The 24,853-nt window shown below is 37.0% G+C and overlaps 1 protein-coding gene across 14 annotated transcripts in view; it reads left to right on the top strand.

Moving 5' to 3' along the window:
- Nucleotides 1-445: 445 nt before the first annotated feature.
- The window catches only part of HERC1 (HECT and RLD domain containing E3 ubiquitin protein ligase family member 1), a 105,973-nt gene continuing 81,565 nt past the window's right edge, over nt 446-24,853 (top strand). For 13 of the 14 annotated variants that reach the window (XM_072869755.1, XM_072869749.1, XM_072869750.1 and 10 more), the window contains exons 1-4: nt 450-574; nt 20,666-21,637; nt 22,909-23,004; nt 23,320-23,514. In XM_072869755.1, the coding sequence (XP_072725856.1) occupies nt 20,708-21,637; nt 22,909-23,004; nt 23,320-23,514 (1,221 nt within the window). In that variant the 5' untranslated portion in view covers nt 450-574; nt 20,666-20,707. Of the gene's footprint in view, nt 575-20,665; nt 21,638-22,908; nt 23,005-23,319; nt 23,515-24,853 lie in introns of all 14 variants that reach the window. The other variant, XM_072869743.1, reaches the window with a different exon arrangement.

Raw genomic sequence — 24,853 nt, 5'->3', positions numbered from 1 at the left:
TGCGTTCCCTGTCCCTGCCGACAGTCCCTCGGTTCGGGGGTTGCTTTGCAACTTGTCCAGCCAGGGAGAGGAAGCCCCGCGGCCGCCCCTCGGCAGGGAAGCCTTCCTGCGCGGCCGGGGGCTCCGGGCGTGCCCTTTCGCCCGCGGAGCGGGGCTGCCGGCCGATGCGCGCCCCTGCCCGGCGGGCCGAGCCCCGAGCGCACTACTGCAGCCTCTCCTAGTCACGGCTGCACCGTCCGCGGTGGCTGCACCGTCCGCGCCGCTGCCGCGCCCCCGCGGCGAGCCTGCCGGCCAGCGCGCGCAGCGGAGGCGCGGAGCGGGCGGCCACGCGCCCAGCTTTCCCGCGGCGCGGCCGGCGGTGGCTCGCGGCCCTGCGCGCGGAGGCGGGGAGCGGCCGGCGCCTCGCGAGATCCCTGCGGTAGCCCCGCGAGATCTCGCTGCCTCCCTCCCCCTCCCCGCCCGCGTCATGTTTTCTCTTTGACAAGCCGCCGTCGCCGTTGCTGCCGCAGGAAAGGACGCGGCTTTCGGCGGGGACTTGCCGCTTGCCCTAGCCTCGCGGAAGACTCGGACTAAGGTCTGCCGCCTCCCCCCCCGCTACCTGCTGAGCGCTCGGCTGCGGGGGGCTGACGAGCCCGGCCCCCAGTGGGGACAGGGGTGGGAGGCCTGAGAGAGCCCGGCACGGGCGGGGGAGGGGGGGTTCTCCACAGCGCCGCTCCCCACCTAAACAAACCGCCGCCTCGCGGGGCGCGGCCGCGGGGGGGCAGCTGCAGCCCCACTGCACCCCGGCACGGTCTCCCCGCCTTGTCATGTGGGGGCGGCTGCACCCCCTGTGCCGCCGACTGGTTGTTGGGGGGGGGGGGCTCAGGGAGGCGAGGCCGCAGCTCTAGCCGCGGGCGTCTGGGAAGGGGGGAAGGTGCAGGTGGGGATGGAGAAAAGGGGGACGCAGGTGGGGCCGGTTAGATGTCAGTACCCTGTTGCTGAGGGCGAGAGAAGGACGGGCGTCCAGCAGCTCTTCTTCCTTTGTAGGGAGGCGAGGAGAGGGCTTTTTGTGCTTTTTCAAAGCCGTATAAACTATACAAAATCTGTGTTGTGCTTTGGCTGAGATCCTCGAAGCCTGTGCTTTTCCCCTTGAGCCTCATGAATGCAGTTGTAGCGTGGCCGTGCATTCTTCCCCTAAGTGTTAAATGCATCTCTGGCTGTGTGCATCCTAGGTGATTCTGGCTGGTGTCACAAAATTCTGCCTGAAATTTGTCATGTTGGTCTTTATCAACTGTGTGTATGACTGTAGGTGTTCTATGTATCTCCAGACCTGTCATCTAAATTGCATCGTCTCCCCATGGCTTATTTGCTGACTGTTACTTGCAGTACTGAAAAATTATATGTATACTTTTACTTAAAGATGATTTATTTTGTATTCTAAAGTAATGTTGTAGTAGGTGTTGTGTTGGTTTTTTTTTAACTGCATACAATTAATTTCTTTTAGAAGTTACTGTATACAAGCTGCATTTCATGTTTTTTAGGGACAGAACCCTATTGTTATGCTCTCTCCCTCTCACAGTGTACATAGGAGAGGTTTATGTGCAGTTGTTGAACTGCAACATCTTCATCTTCTATTGTTTTAGACCTGTTCTTCATGTCATGTATCTAAGCTTGTTGTTTCATGGACTGTTTAATTTGCTGTAGCTGGGACCATGTGCTTTATATACATGCATATATACTACATACATATATGTACATGTATATATACATGCATACATATTGTGTCATGAGCTTAATCAGATTTGTAGTTTAGCAAAGTGTTCTATGCTGTTACTTCATAACAAAAACTCAAAGCTATGAATTTACACATACTGAATTGAATGCTGTTGTTAGATGCCCCATATAAACCACATCTTCTCCATTGCATAGGGATGTGGGACTGTGGAGGACTTGGATCTCAGGATTGAGTCTCACATAATTATGGGAAAAAATACAATAGGCATTTAATCTGGAAAGGTAGATTGTATACCTGGACAGCCTGCTACTGCTTCCCAATATTCTAAGAGGAATCTATTAATTTTGTATGAAAGATTAAAAGCTGTACAATGTTAATGTGCTACAGGACAGAAGAAGGGTATTGCCAGTCTCCTGTATTCTTGCATTTACAAGGAATTTTTTAGGTGGCTTTATACACAGTAGTTGTCTCTCAGAAAGAAACATCTTAGGGCTCCTTGTCTCCAAGTATAAGCAAACTTGTATATGTTTGAGGCTTTCCTCTCTGCTCTTATGTTCTTATTTAAATGTATCCTGTATGCTTTGTTCATTGTCTTAACATTAAGGATAACCATGTATTTGTGGCTGGAAGTATATAAGTTGAAGGGGGAGTGGGGGTGTTGAAATTTTTTTTCTGCAAGCTGTGTAAAGGAGTTATTGATATCTAATTGGCGATTAAGAATAATAGGGGTATAAAGTCTTTGACTTATTTTTGCTGAAGGACTGCGTGGCATAGTAAGAATATAACAGAGCAATTTAATCCTTGAACTGGAAGGTAGTTTATCAGTGAAAGCTTTTTCTTCTGTTATTTCAGAACGGAATTAAATGGTTATTAGTTGATTAGGAAAGGATTTAAGTGGCCTGACTAAAAATCTCCATTGTTTTTTGTCTTTAATTTACCAATTCCAGATACTCATAATCTTCCTTTTTTGAAGAAAACAGTGCAGGGGTGCTCTGCATGTCTTAAAGGATCAGTGATGACTGGAGTGGGACCATTTTATGGATGGGAAAAACTACATGTGAAATTAGTCTTTGTATTTTGGTAGTAAAATTAAAAGTATATACATTTAAATGCTTTTGTTTGACTCACTTTTAGCATTGCAATCTTTCTTTCCATTTTTAATGTAATTATTCTTGTAATTATCATGTGGTAGAGAAGCACTTTTATCCCCATTTTAGGAATAAGTAATGGAGACAAAAATTATCTATTTCAGGAAGACTTGGTGGAGCAGGCATTTGAGTTCTGGTCATAGGTTATTATGAAGTCATTATCCTTTCAATACAACAGTCTTCATTTAGATACTGTACAGATACTCAATCTTCCTCTGTTTATATATCTTGAAAGATTTTTTTATCTTGCACTAGTAGTAGGGTGCATTTGTCTATGGCTGATTTGACTTCCTGGTGTCAAAGTCATCTTAGCGAATGGTGAGTACTGTGTTGGTTGTGTTTCTTTCGCATGATTGGTTCTCAGAAGTACTCAAACCCTGAAATTGCTGGCAGGTTTTCTTTTTTCCTGTCTCCCTGTTATGATTGACGGTCATATGGAACATTCAAATCTAGTAGGTGTTTTGTCTTTAAAAACATCAAAGTAGCCCTCAGAAAATGAAGCTCTACTTTCCTAGGACTGCTGAAGTAACTGGCAGTGTGCTGCAGCTGCTTACTGTGAATCATAGTAACTTCATAGTAACCCTTGTAATTTCTGAAGATGAGTAATAATAAAAAAAGCCTGGAACCCAGTGGCTATGGAATTTGCCAGTCAACAGCAAGTGTAATTGTGGCCTGGGAACTGGCCAGGTATATTCTCTGGCCTTGACTGCCTGTTGTGATTGACCTGATGTCATCAAGCTAGTTGGGAGTATGTTCAGGTGGCTGAAGCAATCATGTTCTCTGCTGGAAGCTGGAATTAATTTACTGTTTAAAGAAGAGCTTATAGTTTGAGTCCTCCTTACTAGTAATAAACTTTTTTTGCTGTCAGCACTGCATAATACAGAAATTTCATCCTCAAACGTTTCTTTACAAATGCATGAATTCATACAACAAAAGTTTCTTTTTCAGTTAATTGTACTGGGAGTACTCCAAGTCAAGAAATTGAAATGTTAACGCAAAGTGTATACTTTGCTTATTTTGCATTTAAGTTGCAGTCTAGCTTTTTTTACTCTCTGAAATAAGAAAGTACATATTAAAGGAAAAATGGGCTCAGTTGTATTTTAAAGTAGAATTACTTACACCTTATTCACTTTATTCCAGAGACAGAAGTGATTCAAAAACTTGCTAAGAGGACCATCAGATAATTAGGTTGTAAGTCACCTCTGGAGGTCATACAGGCATAGAATCATAGAATGGTTTGGGTTGGAAGGGACCTTTAAAGATCATCTAGTCCAACCCCCCTGCTATGGGCAGGGACATCTCTCACTAGACCAGGTTGCTCAAAACCCCATCCAACCTGACCTTGAACACTTCCAATGATGGGGTATCCACTTCTCTGGGCAGCCTGTTCCAGTGTCTCACCACCCTCATTATAAAAAATTTATTCTTAATATCCAATCTAAACCTGTCTTTTTCCAGTTTAAAACTATTGCCCCTTGATCTGTCACTACAGGCCCTGATAAAAAGTCTCTCTCCATCTTTCTTATATGCCCCCTTTATATATATAGAAAGGCTGCAGTCCAACTCTCTGCTTAGATCAGAGATAACGTGAAAGTTAAATGAGGTCACTGATCTGGTTGAATTTTGAATATCTATACATAGGCGGATTTTGCAGTCTCCTATCCATTGCTGATTTTCTCAATTTAAAATTATGATTACTAGTAAATACATCTTAATAATTTTTCTAGTTTTTACAATAAAATATCTGTTCCTGTGTCTTATGGTGGTTGGAAATATTATTACTCCATGGTTAATAGTAGTACAAGTTAGTAGAAGTACAAGTGATTGTACCTTTGGGGGAGAGTGGTAGTTGTAAAACTTCACCAGGGTTTTCAATGCAAGATCAGGCAGCTTTCTTTACTCAAATTGTTGGAATGTTTTTGATGCATGGGGATGTCTGCTTCTCAGCTCCTCTTTTTACTAACTGCTTTTGATGATTATGTATGTGGACTGTCTTCTACGTTCTCAGCTTTTGTTTCAATATACTTTCATGCATCTGAAGAAGTAATGGATTAAATTTATTTTTGTAAGTTTCTCTGCTGAATAGCAATAATAAACTTTCATTTCTCTTCTGCCTGGGTAGGTTTTGTACAGCACCCAAGGGTATAAGGGTTTACATTCACAAACCATAATTAGGTTTTTGTATAATTTTCTTTATAAACATAAGGGCAAAAGAGCAAATAGATTTTAATTTCATATCAACTTAAAAATGACTTTGTCCTCCTTTTGTCTGTCTCCCGAAAGATTTTTGGAGTAACCAGTTATGACCAGCTGAAAGCATAGGGCTATATTGGTTTTAGTAGTAGACCTGATAATGAATAAATAATCCTAAAGGAACCTAAAATCATGTAGGAAGACTAAATTTGGAAGAATATCAGTAGAAGCTCAGCATGGCTTACCTGACAGATACTATAAAGCTAGGTGGAATTTAATGTTTGGAAAGAAAAGTTGATAGTTGGCTGCAGAATTAGTCTGAATTAGGATATCAGTAATTTAGTTTCCATATGCTGAGCAGAAGGCTAATACAAGGAGGAAGGATAGTGGACATTGTGACCAATGGAGACAGATGTTCACATAAATCAATTAATGTTAGTATGTATTTCATTGTAACGTTTTTCTTATGAGTGAAGAACAATCTGCTATAGCTGCTGTTCTTGCTTGCTCTTTCTGGTTTAGTCACTTTTGCTTGTCATCTTGCTGTTCCAGATTTATAGGAGACCATGGCTTAGTTTTTCTGCATTGTTTTACTGCCCATCTCCTATTATCTAGCACCTCTCCCTTTTTCCTTTTTTTTCTGCTTCTAATGTCTCTTTTTGTCTCTTTAGTTTCAACTCTCTGTTAATTTGTAGTAATTTCTCTGCAGTGTCAGTATTTTCTAATTTATCATTTCTCTTTTTGTCACGTGACTGTGTTGTATAGGTTCCCATTCACCTCACATCTGTCACAACACTATGTATAGACTAAATGGGTTCGCCAAAAAAAAACATTTGAGGAACGTTACCTTGCACAGTGATCTACAGCGCTTTATGGCATGAGTAAAATATTGAACAAATAACTCTTTTAGGCAACATTATGTCCTGTTACTGTTGGTTTTAATGGTCATAGTTTGCCCTGGCCATGAGTAATATGGAACATCTTGCGGGTTTTGCATTGCTTGTAGGTTTTACATTGTTGGACTATGACAAGGCAGGATTTTAATTAATTTTATATATTCCTGGTTTCTAAATTAACCTTTCAAGAAAAAGGCTGTAAATGTTGTTTGGAGTCCTGATATCTGCTGCTAAATCATATCTATACAACCCTTTATTTATGAAAAAAGGAAAGCAAATCAAATAGTTTGCTTTTCTTTTAGTTGTACTTTCAGATTGTAAAACTTTAATAAGGATTGCAAAAAATGCTGCATTCTAACAGTTGGTAGCATGTGAATATGCTACCTTACTGGGACTTTGTGACTCCTTTGTAAGAAGTATGAAAGACTGGAATGGTAAAAAGTTCAAGTAATATGTCGTTTTATGGCATGTTAGGAACTGTCAGGACTGGAACTCAGCAAAACCCAAAAACAGTCCTTCTGTTGCACAAATTCAAGATACATCTGTATCTTGAATTCTACATTCAGTTCTGGAGTCATACAGATGAACATACAGATATATATACTGATGCTACAGGTAGGTCATTGTATCACTATAGATGATCATATAGCAATAAAGGAACTAGGAAAAAGGCAAAGGAATATGGTATGGATGATTAGAAGTATGCAATGCTTCTGTGGAAAGAGAGAGTCTCTGGTTTCAGTTGATACCGCAGAGGAGAAATAAAATAACCACATTTTTTGTGTGTCATAGTTGTATTAGGAATTGGACAGAATATTGAGATAATAACTTAGTAGACTTAGATACAGAATAAAGACTTTGGTTTACTGGTAAGAATGTTATATTTATTTGAATTAACAAAATCATTTATAAGGGTTCTAAGTGCTTATGCTACAAAACTAAAATGTTGCAACTTTGAAGAGATTCCACTTGTATAATGGAATTGTAGTAGTATCATCACAGTGAGGCAGTAAATAGAAACATATTGCATCAGGTCTTCAGTCATATTTCAAATAAATTAATTGTTCCAGACCTGTGATCAGCTATGTATACAGAACTTCTGCTTTCTTAAGAACTTATCTAAAATAACATCCCAGAAGAAGGAAGTTTTTGAACAGTCTCACTTGCAGTGAATGAATTGAATTATATTCTTAATGAGCTAGTAGAATTACCTGATTATTCTGATTGTGAAATGTTTCCTGAGTTTTGTGTAAGCCACAAAAAGCTTGATTTTTCTGGCCCATCCACAGAAATTATTTCTCACTGTTGGGAACAAAGATTTAACTACTCATAGCAATATTAAGAGCTGTAGTGCACCCTGACTGCCATCTGTTTAGATATTTAATTTTCTAATCCTTTTCAGAAACCACCCAGGTGACATCATGCTTAAAGTACCTCTAGCACAGTTTACTCTAGGACCACTGATGTTGAAAATAGTAAATGAAACTGCTGTGAACTTGAGAAAGATCATTGTCAGTGAACACACGCTGAAGAACTCTGTCCTTTAGAAATACACAAATCTGCTTATTTGTTTTGCTTATTTGTTAAAGTTTTTATTTTCTTGCACTTTGTTTAGAAAATATCTTTACCTATCCTTGGGGAAAGGTGATATAACATTACTATGAGGCAGTAAGTAGAATTCAGGCATGCGAGTTTCACAACCAGTTCTTTGCGTGTTCTTTAGTTTTGGCGTTTCTTGTCTTTGATTTGACTGTACGGACTTCCAGCTTCTTGTGTTACAAGCTTTTGTAATTAGGTTCCCATAAAATAAAGTTAAATGTAGTCAGCATCTTACAAAGGTTGCTGAGATTGCTAATTGCAGAGAGGAGAGAGTGAGTGAGTGCTTGTGAGGTTTATTTTTCCTCTGAGAAAGCTTCTGATTTTTAGGACATGTAATGTTTGCAACTTTATAGGTGCAGTTTTTCCTTTGCAGGAAATAAAGCTTTCAGTTGCTTTTGTAGCAGTTCTAAAAGTCTGAGCACTTAGCTTCTGTCAGAATAATTGTTTTTGTCTGTGCTTGATTTCTGCTGTAGTCAGACTAAGTTAAAGAAAAATGTGGTAATATGTAGCTTCGTTAAGTTCTGACCTTGTTGATGTCTTCAGTGTGTGTGCTAGAGTCACTGATTTAAGAAAATGTATTTTCTTCATACTGATTGAAGATACTGTATCTCATTATATGCATATTGATTCTCAGATTGTGGTTCATCAAGTGGTGCTGTCTTCATTTTTCCGGAAATCAGAAGCTTCTGGATCATACTTAAATGTTTTTTTCATTACCTTTCTAATATGTATTTTCACTTTCTGGAAATTAATCCTGGTTTTGCTACAGGATATTATAACTTAACCCATCGTAAGTACTAAAGTAATTTTCTAGCTATTCCCACATATCTCCTAGCTTTTGGGGTAGGCTGTTGAAGCTGTTTTTAATTGCTTTATACCTAAGACACTATTTATACAGGGAGTGAACAATTATACGTTTTATTCAGTTGACACTGTAGGCAGAAATAAAATTAGCTAAAGTAGAATTTGGATAGAATGTTAAATTTCATTCTTCTACTATTCTAATAGTTGCACAAATCTTTTTATAATTACAGTGATAATATCTATGGTTTTTCTCTCTAGAAACACTGTACTAACTTACTGTTGAGTCATAATATTGCTTCCTACAACACATGATTCTCTCATCTTATTTCTCTGGCTGACATGCCATACTTTGTCTGAGCAGAAGAATATGACAGCATTTTCCAAATCTTCAAGTAAGAGGCTTTTGTGTTTTGTATACTTTTATAATTGTAGGAGTTTGTGATGATCTGATAGTTGAACCTTCCTCAGTTGTATAACTCGTGATGAGATACTTGTGTGAAAGAGATGGACCTTGTACCAAGACACAATGTTTCCGATATTTTTGATTGTCATAAAGAAATATTTGCAAAATCTCTTAAAAGTCTGGTTTTTATTTTGAAACAATTAAAAAAACTCCAGTAAATGGAAGATTTGTGCGCTGCTTTCTGTTTGAGTGGCAGACTGCAAAAATGCAATCAGGTATGCTTACCAGGAAGTATTATTACTATTTAAGAGAAAAGTAGAAGAGGAATAGAATTTTGTGAGCCATAGAAAACTTTGAAACTTAGAATTGTGTTAGTTGAAGAATGATTTTTGTAGGTTTGAAAATCTCCATGGACTATGACAAGTGATGCCTAAAGACTAGGTTAAAATATATTCCCCTTGTTTACTGTGTCCATTTGACAACACTTTATCAGTTTTGCTTTTTATCCCTGTATTACAATGTTTACTTCTTTGGACCTTGTACACAGGGAGGAAAGCACAAAGTTGTAAAATAACAATTAAGCAGGAAGATTCAGGTATATACAAGCAATGGGAAATCACTGTACTTGAAGATTTAGCTAAATTTTTGAGTTGATTGTTCAGTTTTTCCTTTTAACAGTCTGGGCAGCAGCTATATCTTCTTCCTTCTTATCTGTGGGCTTTTATTATTACTGAAATTCTTGGTGGAATAACAATGATTACTCGTATTTGGCAATGAGGTGGAGCCACTGTGTTGGAGATCATGATGCTTAAAAAAAAAAAAAGCGCCCTAAAATCAACTCCTTTCTTCCACACATATAGGTCGTTTCTGTCTTGTTGATAAGCTGAATGTGTGTGCTAAGGACTGCAAAAACAAAACACGTTTTGTGGGGAAACTGCTGTTACACTCTCTACTTTTTAAAATAATAATATGATATTCCTGTCTTCCACTTTTTAATGATCTTTTGTACAACCATCTTTTAAACAAAACAAAAAACCCTCTACTTTTTCTTGCCTTGACTATCATACTTAAATCTCTTATTGCAGGAATTTAGAGTTATCTCTTTGGAGTTGCCTAGAGCTGTTACTTATTTTCCTGTTCCTCCCTCAAAAACAAGCTAGTGTGTGCTGTAATCACTTTATATAGCTTCTGTCCCATCTCCACCTTTCTTTAATTTATCACAGCAATCTTTCTCTTAGATCTATACACAGCACCTTCTCAGTAATCTTTTTTTTTTTTTAATCTAAACCCTAGAAGGGAGCTTCCTGTTTACTTATATTAGGATAAATTTGTCAGCTGCGTGGAGGCAGTTCTTGGGTGACAAATTCAAATATCTCCTATAGTTTCCAAGCTGACACGGAAAGGGAACACTACGGAGATTCCTTCTGGGAAGTTATGTATACATTCTGTCCAGGGCCAATCTTTCCTGCTAAGCTCAGAAAAAGGACCTTTATAACCTTACAAGCTTTGACCTTCAACCCCATGCTGAAGTCCTTTATTATTATTGTTCCTCCCCTCCTTAGAATATAGGAATATTTGCTGCACTTTCCAAATTCTGAAGTCCTTTGAATGTATTGAAGTTGAGAACTTCTCTTATAAACCTGCCTTGTAATTTTTTTTCCCCTCTAGTGAGTAATTCTTGTACTTGCATTTAAAGTTGATCAAAGCTGTCCCACTTACCTCAAAGTGAGAAGATCTAAAAACTTCCTGGTTTCCAGAAGCTGTAGTAAAAATCTGAAAAAAATTCATTCTTAGAGATTTAACAGTCTTCACATCTGAGTCAACCAAGTGATTTATGAGAACTCTTTAGTGTTTGCTTTGTTCCTCTTCTAGAAAAATCTAAATTTTCCATAGATAATTTAGGAGGTGGTGGTAAGTAGCTGGAAAACTTACTGTTACTTTCCAGTCCCATTTTACCTTTTGTATGGCACATTATGTAAACAGGAAAATACATTTTACATAATTTTCCCTGTGATTTCACTTTGATGTTAACTATGATATTTTGAAAGAATTACTCTGCTTTTGAAAATAAATAATTGTTATACAGAGGTTACTTGTGCTTCAGACACATATCCATGAAATATGGAAATATTTATAGTATATACTGTAACTACTGAAATAGATATATTTATGTATATATAAAAAATACTGAAACATTTATAGTGGAATACCTATTTTGTTCTATCTCCTAGTCAGTTTTACATCAGGGTATTGCTCAAGCATCATGCAGTCAGTGGCTTGGTATTGTATATATAAAATAAACAAGCTGGGATTAATTGCAATATCAAGTTTTTCTTTCTGTTTCTGAGTGTTCAAATTGCAGTCGTGACAGAGAGAAGAAAGGAGCAGTATTTATAGTTTATCACTTCAGAATTTATTTCCATTTCATGTAAATAACTTGTAAATTGTTATTTCTGTCTCCAGTCTCTTATTTTATTCTTATTTAACATATAGGGTTAGTTTTTATTTCCTTAGAAAATATGCAGTTTTCCTCAGTAAAAACATTTACGATTTGTCCTATTTAATTAGTGATGTAAACTTAAATCTTAACTGAAATCTCACTTGTTCAATATTCTGTTGTACTTAATGATTACTTGCAACAGGCCTTTCACATTTTAATACATGGGATTTATTAGTTATTTTAGGGAAGCTTACATCTAAAAATGAAGGTTTTAAGTGATCTGTAAGAAGTAGCTGGTGGTTTCAGGCTGAATTAATTCATATTTAAGAAAACCAGACTCTTTAATAACACTGAATATTTTAAATTCTTTAAAAATATTTGCTAGGCCACTGAAGACTGCATTCTCTCCCTGAAATATGACAACTTTACTCTTTTTCTCTATATTTTAACTCAGAAGATCTTAAATGTATTAATTATTATTAGCATTTACTCTGTCTTGTTGACAAATACTTGCAGGCTTTTGGTTTTGTTTTTGTTTTTTTCCTAGATGCAGCAAACACTGTCTAAACCAAAACCTCTTTAAAATCAACATGTAAGTAAATAGATGAACAGAAGTACACAGAAAAAAGGGAAAATTAAATTTATTGTAAACTTTCATTCTCTCTGAGTTCTTGGCCATGTGGAAATGCGTGCCAACCATTTAATTATTATAGTTTCATAATGCTTAGAATTGCTTGTAAGTTGATTTATTTGAATTCGAAGTGCAGCCTATTATCTTCTTTTTATGCTTACTAATTATTGCAAGATGTGAAGACTTCATCCTGAGCTTAGAATTTGAGTGATAATAGCATGAGGTAATTTGTATATTTGGTGATAGTTTGTTTACATAATGGGGAAAACCTTGAACAGACCAGAAGAGGTAGCTGTTTTGTACTTTTGTGCTTGAAAACACAGAATCTGAAACATAGGGGGATGATCATTCATTATGCAGTGAGATGTAGCTTTGGAAGATGTAGGTTCCTCTTTGGGTGCATTTTAAATGGTGGACTGATAAAAGGAGAAAGAACCTTTGTCTATGCTGCAGGTAAGTTCCGTGTTTCTTATAACATTAAGAGAGAGCTCTCTTAAGCATATTTTCTTTTGTTATTTAAATATTCCACTCTCCCCTTAGTTCAGGAAAAAAACCCTTCATTATGTTCCTCTTGTTTTCAGAAGTTTTATTTTAAATTTCTTTTCTTCTCATTCCCTTTCATATGATGTAAGAGAAAAAAATCCAGCAGTTAGTGTCCCGATTGAAGTGAAGGTAACTAACAGCTTTGTTCTACAGCTTGCAAATATTCCAGTAGAGTGTTTGATGAATCTGAGCCTTTTCTTCAGTTCAGTTGTAGAGCCTGCAGCACTGTCTGTGACTCACAGAGCTATTAAGCATTATCTTCCGCCCAGCTTTAACAGTAGTTTCTAAGAGGGTGGTGGACATGGTAGACAAATGCCTTTTCCTTCATCTTCTGTTCCACACCAGTTCTTTCTTTTTGGAACTGCCAGTTAGTATCAGTAGGTTTCTGAATCTTCCTCCTAGCACTTGTTAATGAAAACCACGTTCTTGGCAGGCATTAAGTTAGGTAAGAAATACCCAAATTCTTTTGTCCAAGTAATGTTTGTAAGGAATGCAGCTGACCTTTGACCTTGCCCTGGGTTTTGCTGAAGGTAGTCTCATGCTTGTATCTTTGCTTTACTTTCTTTCATGCTTTTTGTTTACTCCTGCTGTAACCAAGTTTCATCGGCTACACTCAATTAGTGTTTCCACTTACTTAAATGTGTTCCTGAATTATTTTTTTTTTTCTCACGGAGTCAACTCTTAGGCAGAGGTTTTCCAGATTGGTTTCTAACATTATAACAAAGAACTTGGAATTCTGAGTTAGCAAATAAGCTCTGAAGGCAGTCTTGGTTACCTTCAGATGTATTCCATGGCAGCTCAAGTTGCTGCCACTGCTATTTTGAAAAAAATTCTACATCCAGGATACATAGAACTTGATTTTTAGGATTTGATATTTTCATTTTGTCCTAGCTGTTCCCTAGAATAAGCTTTTGAAATAGGTGTTAAATTTGGTAAGACTGTCTTGTAATAGTTCATCTGATAAAGACTGACTTGTCAAGTTCAGCTGTGAGTTTTAAGTCCGTTTTAGTTGACTTACCGATCAGCAACAGTAAAATATATGTGGGCATTTACTCCCCCCAAACAGCTATTCGCCCAACAGGAACTGTGGTTCTAAAAGATATGCTAAATGAGTTGCGTTGCAAATTCTCACCATTTACTACTTTTTTTTTTTTTTTTCCCCCCCCCTGAGGAGGAGAAAACAAGGAATAAGGGAAGGAGAGCTGGGCTTTTGTGGTTCATGTTTTGTTAATGTGAATAGATTTTTCTCCACCTGGTGCTGGACAGATACATTTTTATATAAAATAAAATATCAAAACTTTAATAATTCTAATTTTAAAATTTTGCTATGTGTCTGGAAATTATGCAATAGGTAATGTTCAAGGCATCATCTTGGTTATATCCTAGCTTTTTTGAATGAGTGAGAGCTGTTCACTTGGAAGATTTGGAGGTTTACTACACGTAAACGTAGTGATTGGTTAGTGCTTTGACAGTAGGATAAGTTATTTTCAGATTGTTGAAAGGAATATTTTCTCTAATTGGAGTCCCCAAATATGACAATATAAACACATAACAAAGCGTGATAGGGCTGTTTTTAAGGAGGAACAATTGTTGCCATTTCAAAAAGAACTTTTGGTTGCTTCTGTTTGTTTGTTTTGCTTTGTTTTGCTAAAATAGAAATCCCAGAAAGTTCTGGGAACTTTGAATTCAGAATTTTGAATTCAAAGTGTTTAAGTGCTCCAGTGTTGAAATACTTTTCTAAAGCTGTTGCTATACATTTAGACTGTTTTGGGTTTGTGCTGCTGCTGATGAAAGAAAAGTACTTCCTTTCTCCACTTCTTGTGACATGTTTCTGCTTTCTCCCTTTGTGCTTAGTCTGGTGCTTGGCCAAATGATCAGCATGTTTAGAAAGTTGGTGGGACTACATGCTGGCCCACACTGCAGAATTGGTACCTTCCACATTGTCAGCTGACCTTGTAGTGGTTAGATGTAGTAAGACATCAGTGAGTATATTCACATGGTCTTTCAAAGTCAAATGTATTTTCTTTTTGCCTGCACTTAAAAAGAAATGAGATGTCCTTGCCCATGCTCCGAATTACAAACCTTATATAAACCTTATATTTGTGGTCCTCAGGCAATGAGCTGGAGGAAATAAACCCTACCTATAAACTGTGCTAGCCATTGTTACCTAGTTTCTGGTTAATTACAGTGATATGTAGTCGCTACACTTGTACTCTGCACAGAGACAGAGATCATTTACATTTGTATTCAGAGAGCATTTTCAGGATTATATCAAATCAGCTTGTTGCCATCAGTGTGTCCGGTTAAAGACTGCTACCTATCACATCAAATCGAATGTTGTTATTTTCAAGATGGACCAATGTATTTCTTTTGAAAGTTGGAGTAGGAGAGTGGGTCACTACTAAGAGCTCAGATTCAAGCTTCAGTCTCTATTTTTAGAGATGCATACAAGGGGAAGAGAATAAATCTATCAGTTTCCAGGAAAAGGAGCAGTACTCACACCTGTGAGGTACATGAGCAAGTTTTGAAATTTCTAATTGAAGAGTAGCTGATGTAAGTATAACATAAAGCAGATGAATGAGCCTTTTTTCAGGGAACTTCTTAATGTAGCTAGATCCCCATGTATTGACTCTTGAGAAGGCGCTAATTTTGTCGCTGAAGACCAGAGTTTGGAAGCGTGCATTAACTGGCTTTACAGTTGCAATTCAGATGAAACGGTAATTAGCAACTCCTTTCTTCATGAAAAATAAGAAAATGTTGCCTTTTCTTCATGAACAAGGTCCTGGATTTAATAATACCTATCTGTGTCAATTGGAGGCTGAGCTGTTGATGTGTTTTGTCATATAAGTAAACAGAAGATGTGTGTAGTATTGAAATGCAAAGAATGCTTACTACCTCTGAATGGTAGTTAGCAGTTGTGCCTCTGGTTTTTGTGTGATAGACATGTAAGGATTTTGTCTGCTGTAATACAACTGAGGTTACTTGGGCAAGGCTCATTTGAGGCTCAAATAAGGCTTTTGATGAAGGTGCTAATCTATTTTAGAGAAAATTTGGCTGGAATAAAAGCAGGAGTTTAATAGCACAGAATGTGCTTTTTTTGGCAGGTATATTGGCAGAAGAGCTGTAGTATAGTTCTCTCTCTTTTTTTATTCTTTTTTTAAAAGTGTGAAATGTCAAGACAGAGAGAACAAAGTTGCATTATACGTTATTGTTTGCACTACAAGAATTACAGCTGTAGTAAGCACATCCTCTCACTAGATGGCAGAGAAATTCCCTCCACCCCCCAGAGATTTAGTTTTTAATTAGATCAAATAGGGCTCAGACTACTGAAGAACGCAAACCTCTCATTCAGAATATTATATTACTTTTTGATGAAATTGTAATACATTAGAACTTGAAGGGTCAAAGAACAGAAACTGATCGTTCAGAACCTATGTAACCCATGGTTAATGATTATAAAACAGGAGTCAAATCCGTTTTGTACTATAGGAGGTAAAGCATTTGTGGGTTACTTTAAACAACACTTCTTTTAAAAAGAGCAGTTTGAAAACACACTTTTGCTTTGGAAAAGCCTCCTTGCCTATTAAGCTGCAAGTTAGCTTGACCAGATTTACAGTTGACATCAAGAATCCCCTTGAAGAAACTGGAGTTCTAAATGCTACCAGTATTAAAATTAATAACTCAAGTGTCTCTTTGGGAGCAGAGTGTTCTTTTTATTTATTAATTTTTAAAATTTTTCTCAGACTAAGACTTAGAAGAACCCTGGACTCAACTAGTTGTGATCAGTCTGCGTTCTTGTATGTGAAAAGTTTTTCAAGCTCAGTGGTTTTTTTTGGAATTAGGGTTTTTTTGTCAGGTTATCAATGCTCTTACTTTTGCAGTACTTGAACGTTGTATAAATGCTAACAACAAGAAACATTGTTGATTTTAATGACTTCATTGTTATTTTGCATGCATGTAGTTCTTGTGGTTTATGTTTTTGCTGTTGAGTTCAAAAGCTGTCTACTGAAAATACTGTGTTTATGAGGGCTAAAATATTAAGCAAGCAAAACAAGACTAAAAAAGTTTTTTTTTTGGAATACAGAAATTGAAGTCAGTAAAAAAGTATCCTAAATCTAGTTGCAAAGCACTGAAATACTAAAATGCTGCTAGATTGCAAGTGAACAGTAAATATGGTAAGACATTAAAGTAGACAGTCTTTGAAATCTGTGGGACATGTATAAATATGAAATGTTCAATGCACATTGCACTTACAGTCTGGTATAGATTTCTCCTACTCATGCCAGGGTTCTGATCCAGAACTATGAATAGGATCTGGCAATGAAGCCCTCACTTCATTTTTAAGTAGCTGGAAATCCCAAAAGATAGTTATTCCAAAACCATATTGCATTCCTTTTTTTTAGTCTTAAGTGTTCACAGAACAGCCTGAAATTGCAAGATGAAAGGAAAAAAAAAGAAGAAATGGACTGAAAAGTTTTATGACACATGCTGCAGAAAGATATGTGAACTAGCTTGGATCCTGTAAACAGTATGACTGTATCAACACGGTGCTGTGCTTGAGCTAATAAGCCCTGCTAGGAGGCTATCCTAATACAAGCTTTGCTTGTATCTCAACTTAGTATCATGTAGGCCAACACTTCTAGGCTATGCAAACACTTGTCTCTGCAGCAGCTTGCCTTTGAGTACCAGTGGTATACATTAATGGTTTTGGTTAGAATAATTTTTTGAAGAATACTAACATCTTCAATTTCTGAGCTCTAAACAGTATGTATAGTATAGGAGTTCTAGTCATTGCTTTATTCTTGGAGAGTACTGTCAGTGATATGTCCTTATTTTTTGGTCTGTGGAATTTCTTGTTGTTACATGAGAGATGTGAACTGTTCAGCAGGTTTACATTTTTGTCAGAAAAGCTACCCCATTAGGTTAACCTCCTTTATCCTTATAAAATACCAGAACGTGAGAGCGGGGTCATCCGCTGTATGACAGTGCAGACATAAATCATCATAATGTTGAGATATACCTATCAATTCTGCAACTTTTTAGTTCTTCAGATCTAAACCTTGAATTACCTTGTCTGTTAAATAAATGCTGTTCATGTGTACTTTTAAAATAATAACCAGCTAAACTAAAACTATAGTGACTAACATTAAAATACAATTCTTTAGTACTTGGAAGAAGTGAATTATGGTGAGATGTGTATCGTGACAAAGAAGAAATGCCATGCATTGTTGCTTTTATATGGAACAGTCTTCCCCCATATATCCTCATCTGTCTGTGAGAGAGCAGTCACTAAGGCAGCATTATGCACTTTCTAAATACATTTAAAAACCAAATAATTTACTTTATGACTAAATATTGCAAAACTGGAAGAAATTTCACTTTGTGTTCTTGCTGCAGATTACTTAGGATTTCTTTTTGTGATAAAAATCTCTTCAGGGGAAGATCTTTTTGTTAGCCTGAAATAAATGTTTTCCTAGTAGAATGACAATGTGAGACTAGAAAAATTCTCTGTGTTGTATATCAGAATTTATTATACTCCATTTCAGAGGGGTTTGCTATTTCCATTAGAAACTCATTGCAAAATTTAACTGGGAACAAACTTCTGAGTTTTTCAGTTTAAATTCATTTGTGATTGTTTCATACCTGTTTGTTCTTATGTCCGTATTCTCCTTTTGCTTATTTAGCCACTCCCGCCCCCTTTTTTCTCTGCTGTCTTTATAGACCAGATTTCATTTTATTTCATTTGTATTATGTATGTATGTATTTTGAGTTGTTGTGCTGAAAAGCCACACTCCTAGTCTTACCTTCAGGCTAGATTCTCTGTTAGGGTAGATCAAAGGAATAATCTTTTTCTCCACATGATCCAGTGTCAATCTTTAATGAGTTCAGGGTATAGGTGACAGAAATCCAGCTGGCTAATCCAATTGGTTAGCATTTTATAAAATTGTCTAAAAATGCTTCTCTTACCTAACCTTCCCTAACCATTCTGGAAATGCTTGTTAATGCTACTCAGGATTATATTTTCTTTCATGGTGACTCATGATCCTTCTGTGATTCACTAGATTCTTCTACTTTTGAATCTCCAAATAATAGATTCTCTACTTATGGGAAAACTTTTTATTCCAGAATTGTATAAGCTTGCATGTCTTACTATTAAATTTCAATCTATTAATCTTACTACCTCTCACCTACATACGGTTCTTCCCATGTGACATACTCATCTACAGTGAAAGAGATGCCTCTGCACTTTGTGTTGACATTGTTTTACCAACTCATTAGTCAAAATATTACACTGTTGATTTCAAGATAGAGAAGATCTCTCAAAATTTAACTAAAAACTAACTTGATTTTTTTTCCCCCTGTTTTACCTCCAAATTTTGTCTTTCTAACATACAGTTCTTCTATAAACTTCTACCACCTTAATTTTTGGAAGTAGTTTATTACAGCATAATTTGCCTAAAAAATACTGTATGCTTTTGAATATAAAAGATGCCCTTCTGATGATTTTTTTTTTTAAATGGCTTACACTTTCAAAATGGCTTACACTTTCATTTTGGGTAGTATGGATAAGAGGTTTGCAGTGTCTGAGCATTGGGGAACTACAAGGCCATATGCACATTTGCCATACTGTCTGTGCCATACGCCTATGGTGTGTCATCCTGAAAGAAGGACTATATAGAGAAAATAATCTGCTTTTCGAACACTATATTCTCCCTTCTGAAAGTGATCAAAGAGGACTTCTTGCCATGTTCAGTTTGAAGGTTGATGCACTCAGATTAAATTTCAAAAGGTCTGGTATTCTTTAAGAGTAACTTTTCAATCTGTTGATTTATTTCAGATTTTAAATTTTAAAACAGTGAACAAAAAATCCAGTCCCGTGCAATTAATTGTAAACCTTGAAACTACTTTTCACTTCAGCCAAGTTATAAGTAGTTTAATATCAAAGCATTCAAGTTTCGCACATGGATTTTGTAACTGAGGTTTTAGGCCACCTGCGTAGAGCTCAGACCCTACTGCATCTCTCAAGGGAATAACAAAGGAAAAAAGGATCTTTCCATTCAGCTAAGTTGACTTGAGTTCAGGTTGTGCAAAAGTCAGAAAAGAGATGTATTCTGGGGGCTAGTGCTAGCAACAAAAAGCTTTGCGGTATGTGGCGAGGAATCCCATTTTAACTGTAGGATTCCCAGGAATTTTGTAGCAATTTCATTACAATGTTTCATTGAGTTTGAATCCACGTAGAAGTGTAATGATTAATAATGTGTTGGGTTTTTTTCCTAAAATTGTCAACAAAAAAAGATCTTTTGAATTAATGGATGTCTTTGATTTGAAAGAATGTTGTAAGCTGTCAAGTTGGTTTGGCAACAAATTTGAACTTTCCTGGTAAGCCAGTGTTGTTGCATTATTAAGTTTTCTCTTTACCTCCATATTGTTAGTGATCCCTTCCTTAAAAATCTGTCCTAAAAGCTTTGAATACTTTTGAAGTCATACATTATACAGTACATTAATATAATGTAATACGTAATTTTTGATACTGTAAATTTACTTGGAATAGTTATAATGTGTATTTGTCTCTGAAGAGCCTATTCACTGAATGAATAGAATCTACATAATGTGCAACTCTAGCAGTCGAGCCATCTGTCCTGGTTTCCATTTAACATTCTGACATGGATTTTAAGGACATCTCTAGCTTACCTTAGAAAGGGGAGAGAGTAGCTTGTGACAGCAGGACTTAAAAATGTGTTTGACAGGTTGAGCCCTTAGTTATGGCCTGAATTAGTAGTCTCATTTATTGTAAAATGAAGGTTTACACTGGTACTCCATTCACTTGTGCACAGTTGCGTATGATCTTGTGCATTTTTTAAAGTCTTTGTCCTCAGTTTTGCTGTCTGTAAAGAGAATATTATTTTTTCTAGAGAATATTACAAGTGTATTTTCATTGAAACAAAGCAGAATTGAATCTGCTTTGTGTGAATTTTTGTGCGTATGGATTTAGAAAATGCAGACTCAACTACAATTCTTACATCATGTTAAGGAAGTTGCACATATGCATGTACTTATTTGTTTAAAATGAAGATAAAAATTAATCTGCACAAGGTCTTTTTTATACTACTCATAAACTATTCTGTTAGTATTTGATCTGAATTCCAGGTTGCGGCACTTATATGGGTAAAATGGTGGAATTTGGGTAATTCTTGGTGATTAATCTTTTGCTACTTGCTTTCTTAAAGGATTATTAGGATTTGTCCTACTGTGAGTAGTAAGTTCTGTAGATAATATTGCACATCTATTTACAGGTTTTTTCATCCTCAGGACTAATGGCAAAGGAATAAACCAACATGGCAGCTATGGTACCACCTGTGAAGCTGAAATGGCTTGAACATCTAAACAGCTCCTGGATCACAGAAGACAGTGAATCTATTGCAACAAGGGAGGGAGTTTCTATCTTGTACGCTAAGTTAGTCAGCAATAAAGAAGTAGTGCCATTGCCCCAGCAGGTTCTGTGCCTCAAAGGACCTCAGTTACCAGATTTTGAACGGGAGTCTCTATCTAGTGATGAACAGGACCACTACTTGGATGCCCTTCTTAGCAGCCAGCTGGCACTGGCGAAGATGGTATGCTCAGACTCTCCATTTGCTGGAGCACTTCGAAAACGTCTCCTTGTGTTACAGCGCGTCTTCTATGCACTTTCTAATAAATATCATGATAAGGGTAAGGTGAAACAACAGCAGCATTCACCAGAAAGCAGTTCTGGATCAACAGATGTGCATTCTGTCAGTGAACGTCCTAGGTCAAGTACAGATGCACTCATAGAAATGGGGGTTCGGACTGGATTAAGCTTGTTATTTGCACTGCTAAGACAGAGTTGGATGATGCCTGCCTCAGGACCTGGCCTCAGTCTTTGCAATGATGTTATCCATACTGCAATAGAAGTCGTGAGTTCTTTACCACCTTTATCTTTAGCAAATGAAAGCAAGATTCCCCCAATGGGGTTGGACTGTTTATCACAAGTAACAACATTTCTTAAAGGAGTAACAATTCCAAACTCTGGGGCAGACACTTTAGGTCGTAGATTAGCTTCTGAATTGCTTCTTGGTTTGGCTGCCCAACGAGGTTCCTTGCGATATCTTCTGGAATGGATAGAAATGGCTTTAGGTGCTTCAGCTGTAGTAAATACCATGGAGAAAACCAAGTTGCTGCAAAGTCCAGAAGGGATGATCAGCTTTGATTGCTTTATGAGTATATTAACACAGATGCGACGATCTTTGGTAGGTATACGAGCTTCGATTATTCTACATTGCAAATGTAGTTGCATTCTTAACTTTAAATAGTTTCTTAACACTGAATGCCAGTTTGCTGAATAGTTTGCTTAATATATTAAAAAAGGGGTTTTTTTGTGAAATACTTTTTTCAGTATTTCCTTTGTTACCCACCGTCTCTTTCTCTTCCTCCCTGCCCACCCATTTCCTCGTAGGTAAAGGAGTTGAAAGAGCAAAGCAATCCCTGTGTTGTCACTTTTGGTGTTATGCTTTAGCTTCAGGAAAAGAATCAAGGATGTACTTGATCCACTTGCACTTTACATTTAAAAGTTAGAAAGTGTGGAACTGTTTTTAAGGCTTGCTTTGCTGAATTTGCTTAGAATTCAAAGTTTTGCAGTATGTCTTGTTCCTGTTCAAAGATATTTATATTGGACATTCCTGCGCTCCATTTAACCTTAACCTCTGCTTATACATCTTTGGAGAGTCAGTAAGATTTGAGATGTTTGGCATTTTTGCTACTGCTCAGAAATCAGTGTGATAAGAAAATCAGCTAAATTCTTTGGAAGTATGCACACTGCTTTGTATGTTGAGTGCTTACTTCTGGTCCTAGATGAATATTCTTTTTAAAGCTCTGAAATTATTGCACAATGTGCAATCAGAAGCTGTGGCAAGCTTCTGCTTCATACGCTCAGACTGAAACAGGGAAGGACTTTTTCCCTGAAATGGTCGTTCTTTTCTCTCCTCTCAGGCTTGTAATGCTTGCTAATAAACATAAATTTTAAAAGCTAAAAAATTTAAAGAATGGAGACCATGAGAGGAGCATGGCAGTGGCAGGATCTGAATTGGATTGAATGTCCTGATGGGAAACTTTTTGTTGTTGGTTTTGGACTAGATATAAAATTAGAGACCAAAATGTGGAAGATATGTAAACACAAAAATAATGATGATTAGTCGTTTTTAAATTAAATATTAATTACTTTAAACTAAACACAAGTGACATGCATTTCAGAACAAAACAGTATTAGGAGAAATTAACTCTAAACCCAGATATTTTTACAAAAATGAATAAATAAGAATGTTTAACTAGCACTTGTCATATTTTTGTTATTGTGAGGTATATGCAGATATCACAGCTCAGGGGAGAAAGGTAGTTTACTCATGCTTATAGAAAGAGCTTTTAATTTTGCTTAACTGTAAGAACAAATCCCTAATGTATTCTGTACAGGTGCACTGTTGCTGTATGGAAGTATTTTTCTCATAATAACATTTAAAAATTGTAGGGATCATCCGCTGATCGAAGTCAATGGAGAGAGCCAACTAGAACGTCTGATGGCTTATGCTCTCTTTACGAGGCAGCTCTGTGTTTATTTGAGGAGGTATGTCTTGAAATGAACCTTGACTTTAAGGTAATTGTAGTTTACTTCCCCTTCACACATCTGACTAGGGGGGTGTGTGTGGGTATGGTCCAGTTTCTATTGAGTTATTGTGGAGTAGAAGAGGAAGGCAAAAAAAGGTGGAATACAGAGATGTAGAGAAACAAAGTAATTTGGGCAAGCTAATGGTATGGTGATGGATGATTTATGTTTTAGGCAGACAGTCACATTGAGGGGGAATTAAAGTTGCGTTAAACATTGTGACTATATGGAAATAAATGAAAAGGCTACTGTGTAATAAATCTCTCATTTTAATAGGTTTGTCGAATGGCATCAGACTACTCAAGAACATGTGCCAGCCCTGACAGCATTCAAACGGGTGATGCTCCCATTGTTTCTGAGACCTGTGAAGTGTATGTTTGGGGTAGCAACAGCAGTCATCAACTGGTAGAAGGCACTCAAGAGAAAATACTTCAACCCAAGCTTGCTCCAAGTTTTTCTGATGCACAGACGGTGAGTGAAATTTATAGTGGTACATTATGTAACATTTAACAGCTTCCTAGTTATAGTATGAAATTGGAAAATAGTACTTTATTTCTGAGTGTCAAGTTGTAGTGAAGGTATGATGCTCAGAACCACTCACACAAGTTATTTTTACTGAAAGGTATCTCACTACTTTTACTGATGCCTGGAAAAAACATTCTGTTTCTTTTTTAGTGACACACACAGATCAATATCCATGTAACAAGAATGATTGAATTATCTAACTTGCTATGAAATGCATTTGCAGAGATTTTTGTTTTTGTTTTTGTTTTGTTTTGGTTTGGTTTTTTTTACTGTTGTCTAAAAGGTATCTTAGCTACTCAATTGTCTTTTCCATTGGTGGTTTTCACATCAAGGTTGCCTAGTTTAAAAGTCCAAACCAGGCTAACTGCTGGCACAGCAACCTTAATTAGCTTTCTGAAAATCAATATACAGTATGCTCTTTCTGCTCTCAGTCACAGATTCTGCAGTTGCAACTGAGCACTTTTATTGATGCGTGACACAGAATAGAATAGTTTGCTTTTCTCTTGCTATATTGGCTTTGCAGTGTTGACTTAAGTAAAAGCATTTTTTTGGTCACTAGACAATTGAGGTACATTTTCTGAAATTGTTTATATTGACGTCACTGATATATTTTATATGCCAGTGGACTGCAGGACCAGGCATCATAAAGCAAGTTTATGCATTCAAAAAACTTTGTTGAAACAAAACACTCATACACAAGAGTGGAATGAGTGATCTGAATGAATGAGTTACTCTTTAAATAGTACTTTATACATCCATACAACATATTTATGTGATATCCCACTGGGATAAAAAACTTTTTTTTCAACCTTTATTCATGGTGTTTGTAGGATTTGTCTATATGAAGAAGTTAATTCACAGTAAACAGGGCTGTCACCATGCAGTCCACCACCTGCTTTGTGCTGTTTTATGATGTGGACACGCAGTGCCTTTACGCTTCAGATTTGAACCTGCTTTGCACTATGGTGTGTTAAGATTCCTATAGGAAATTTTTGTGGGGTTAGTTGGTTTGCTATTAGGTCATTCTTCAGCTGTCACTGACTTTCCAGTAGAGGCAAGTTCTTAATTTCTTAAAAACTTCTGGTCTTATTTCTTTGGTGTTTATGTAACTGAAATGCATAGTCTCAAATGGTAGTGGATTTTTAGCACTTGGCATGTTTCTGTAATGTTGCCACTTGGTACTGGTTAAAATTAAGCAAAACCTACAGTGCTTTATCAAGCTGTTACTTTGTCTTTTTAATCTTCAGAACTTAAGATACCTTCAAAGACTGTCCATTTCCATCCC

The sequence above is a fragment of the Ciconia boyciana genome, chromosome 8 (genome assembly GCF_034638445.1).
Source record: "Ciconia boyciana chromosome 8, ASM3463844v1, whole genome shotgun sequence".
NCBI lineage: Eukaryota > Metazoa > Chordata > Aves > Ciconiiformes > Ciconiidae > Ciconia > Ciconia boyciana.
The sequence above is the reverse complement of the archived record's forward strand: the minus strand, read 5'-3'. Positions and strand labels throughout refer to the sequence as shown.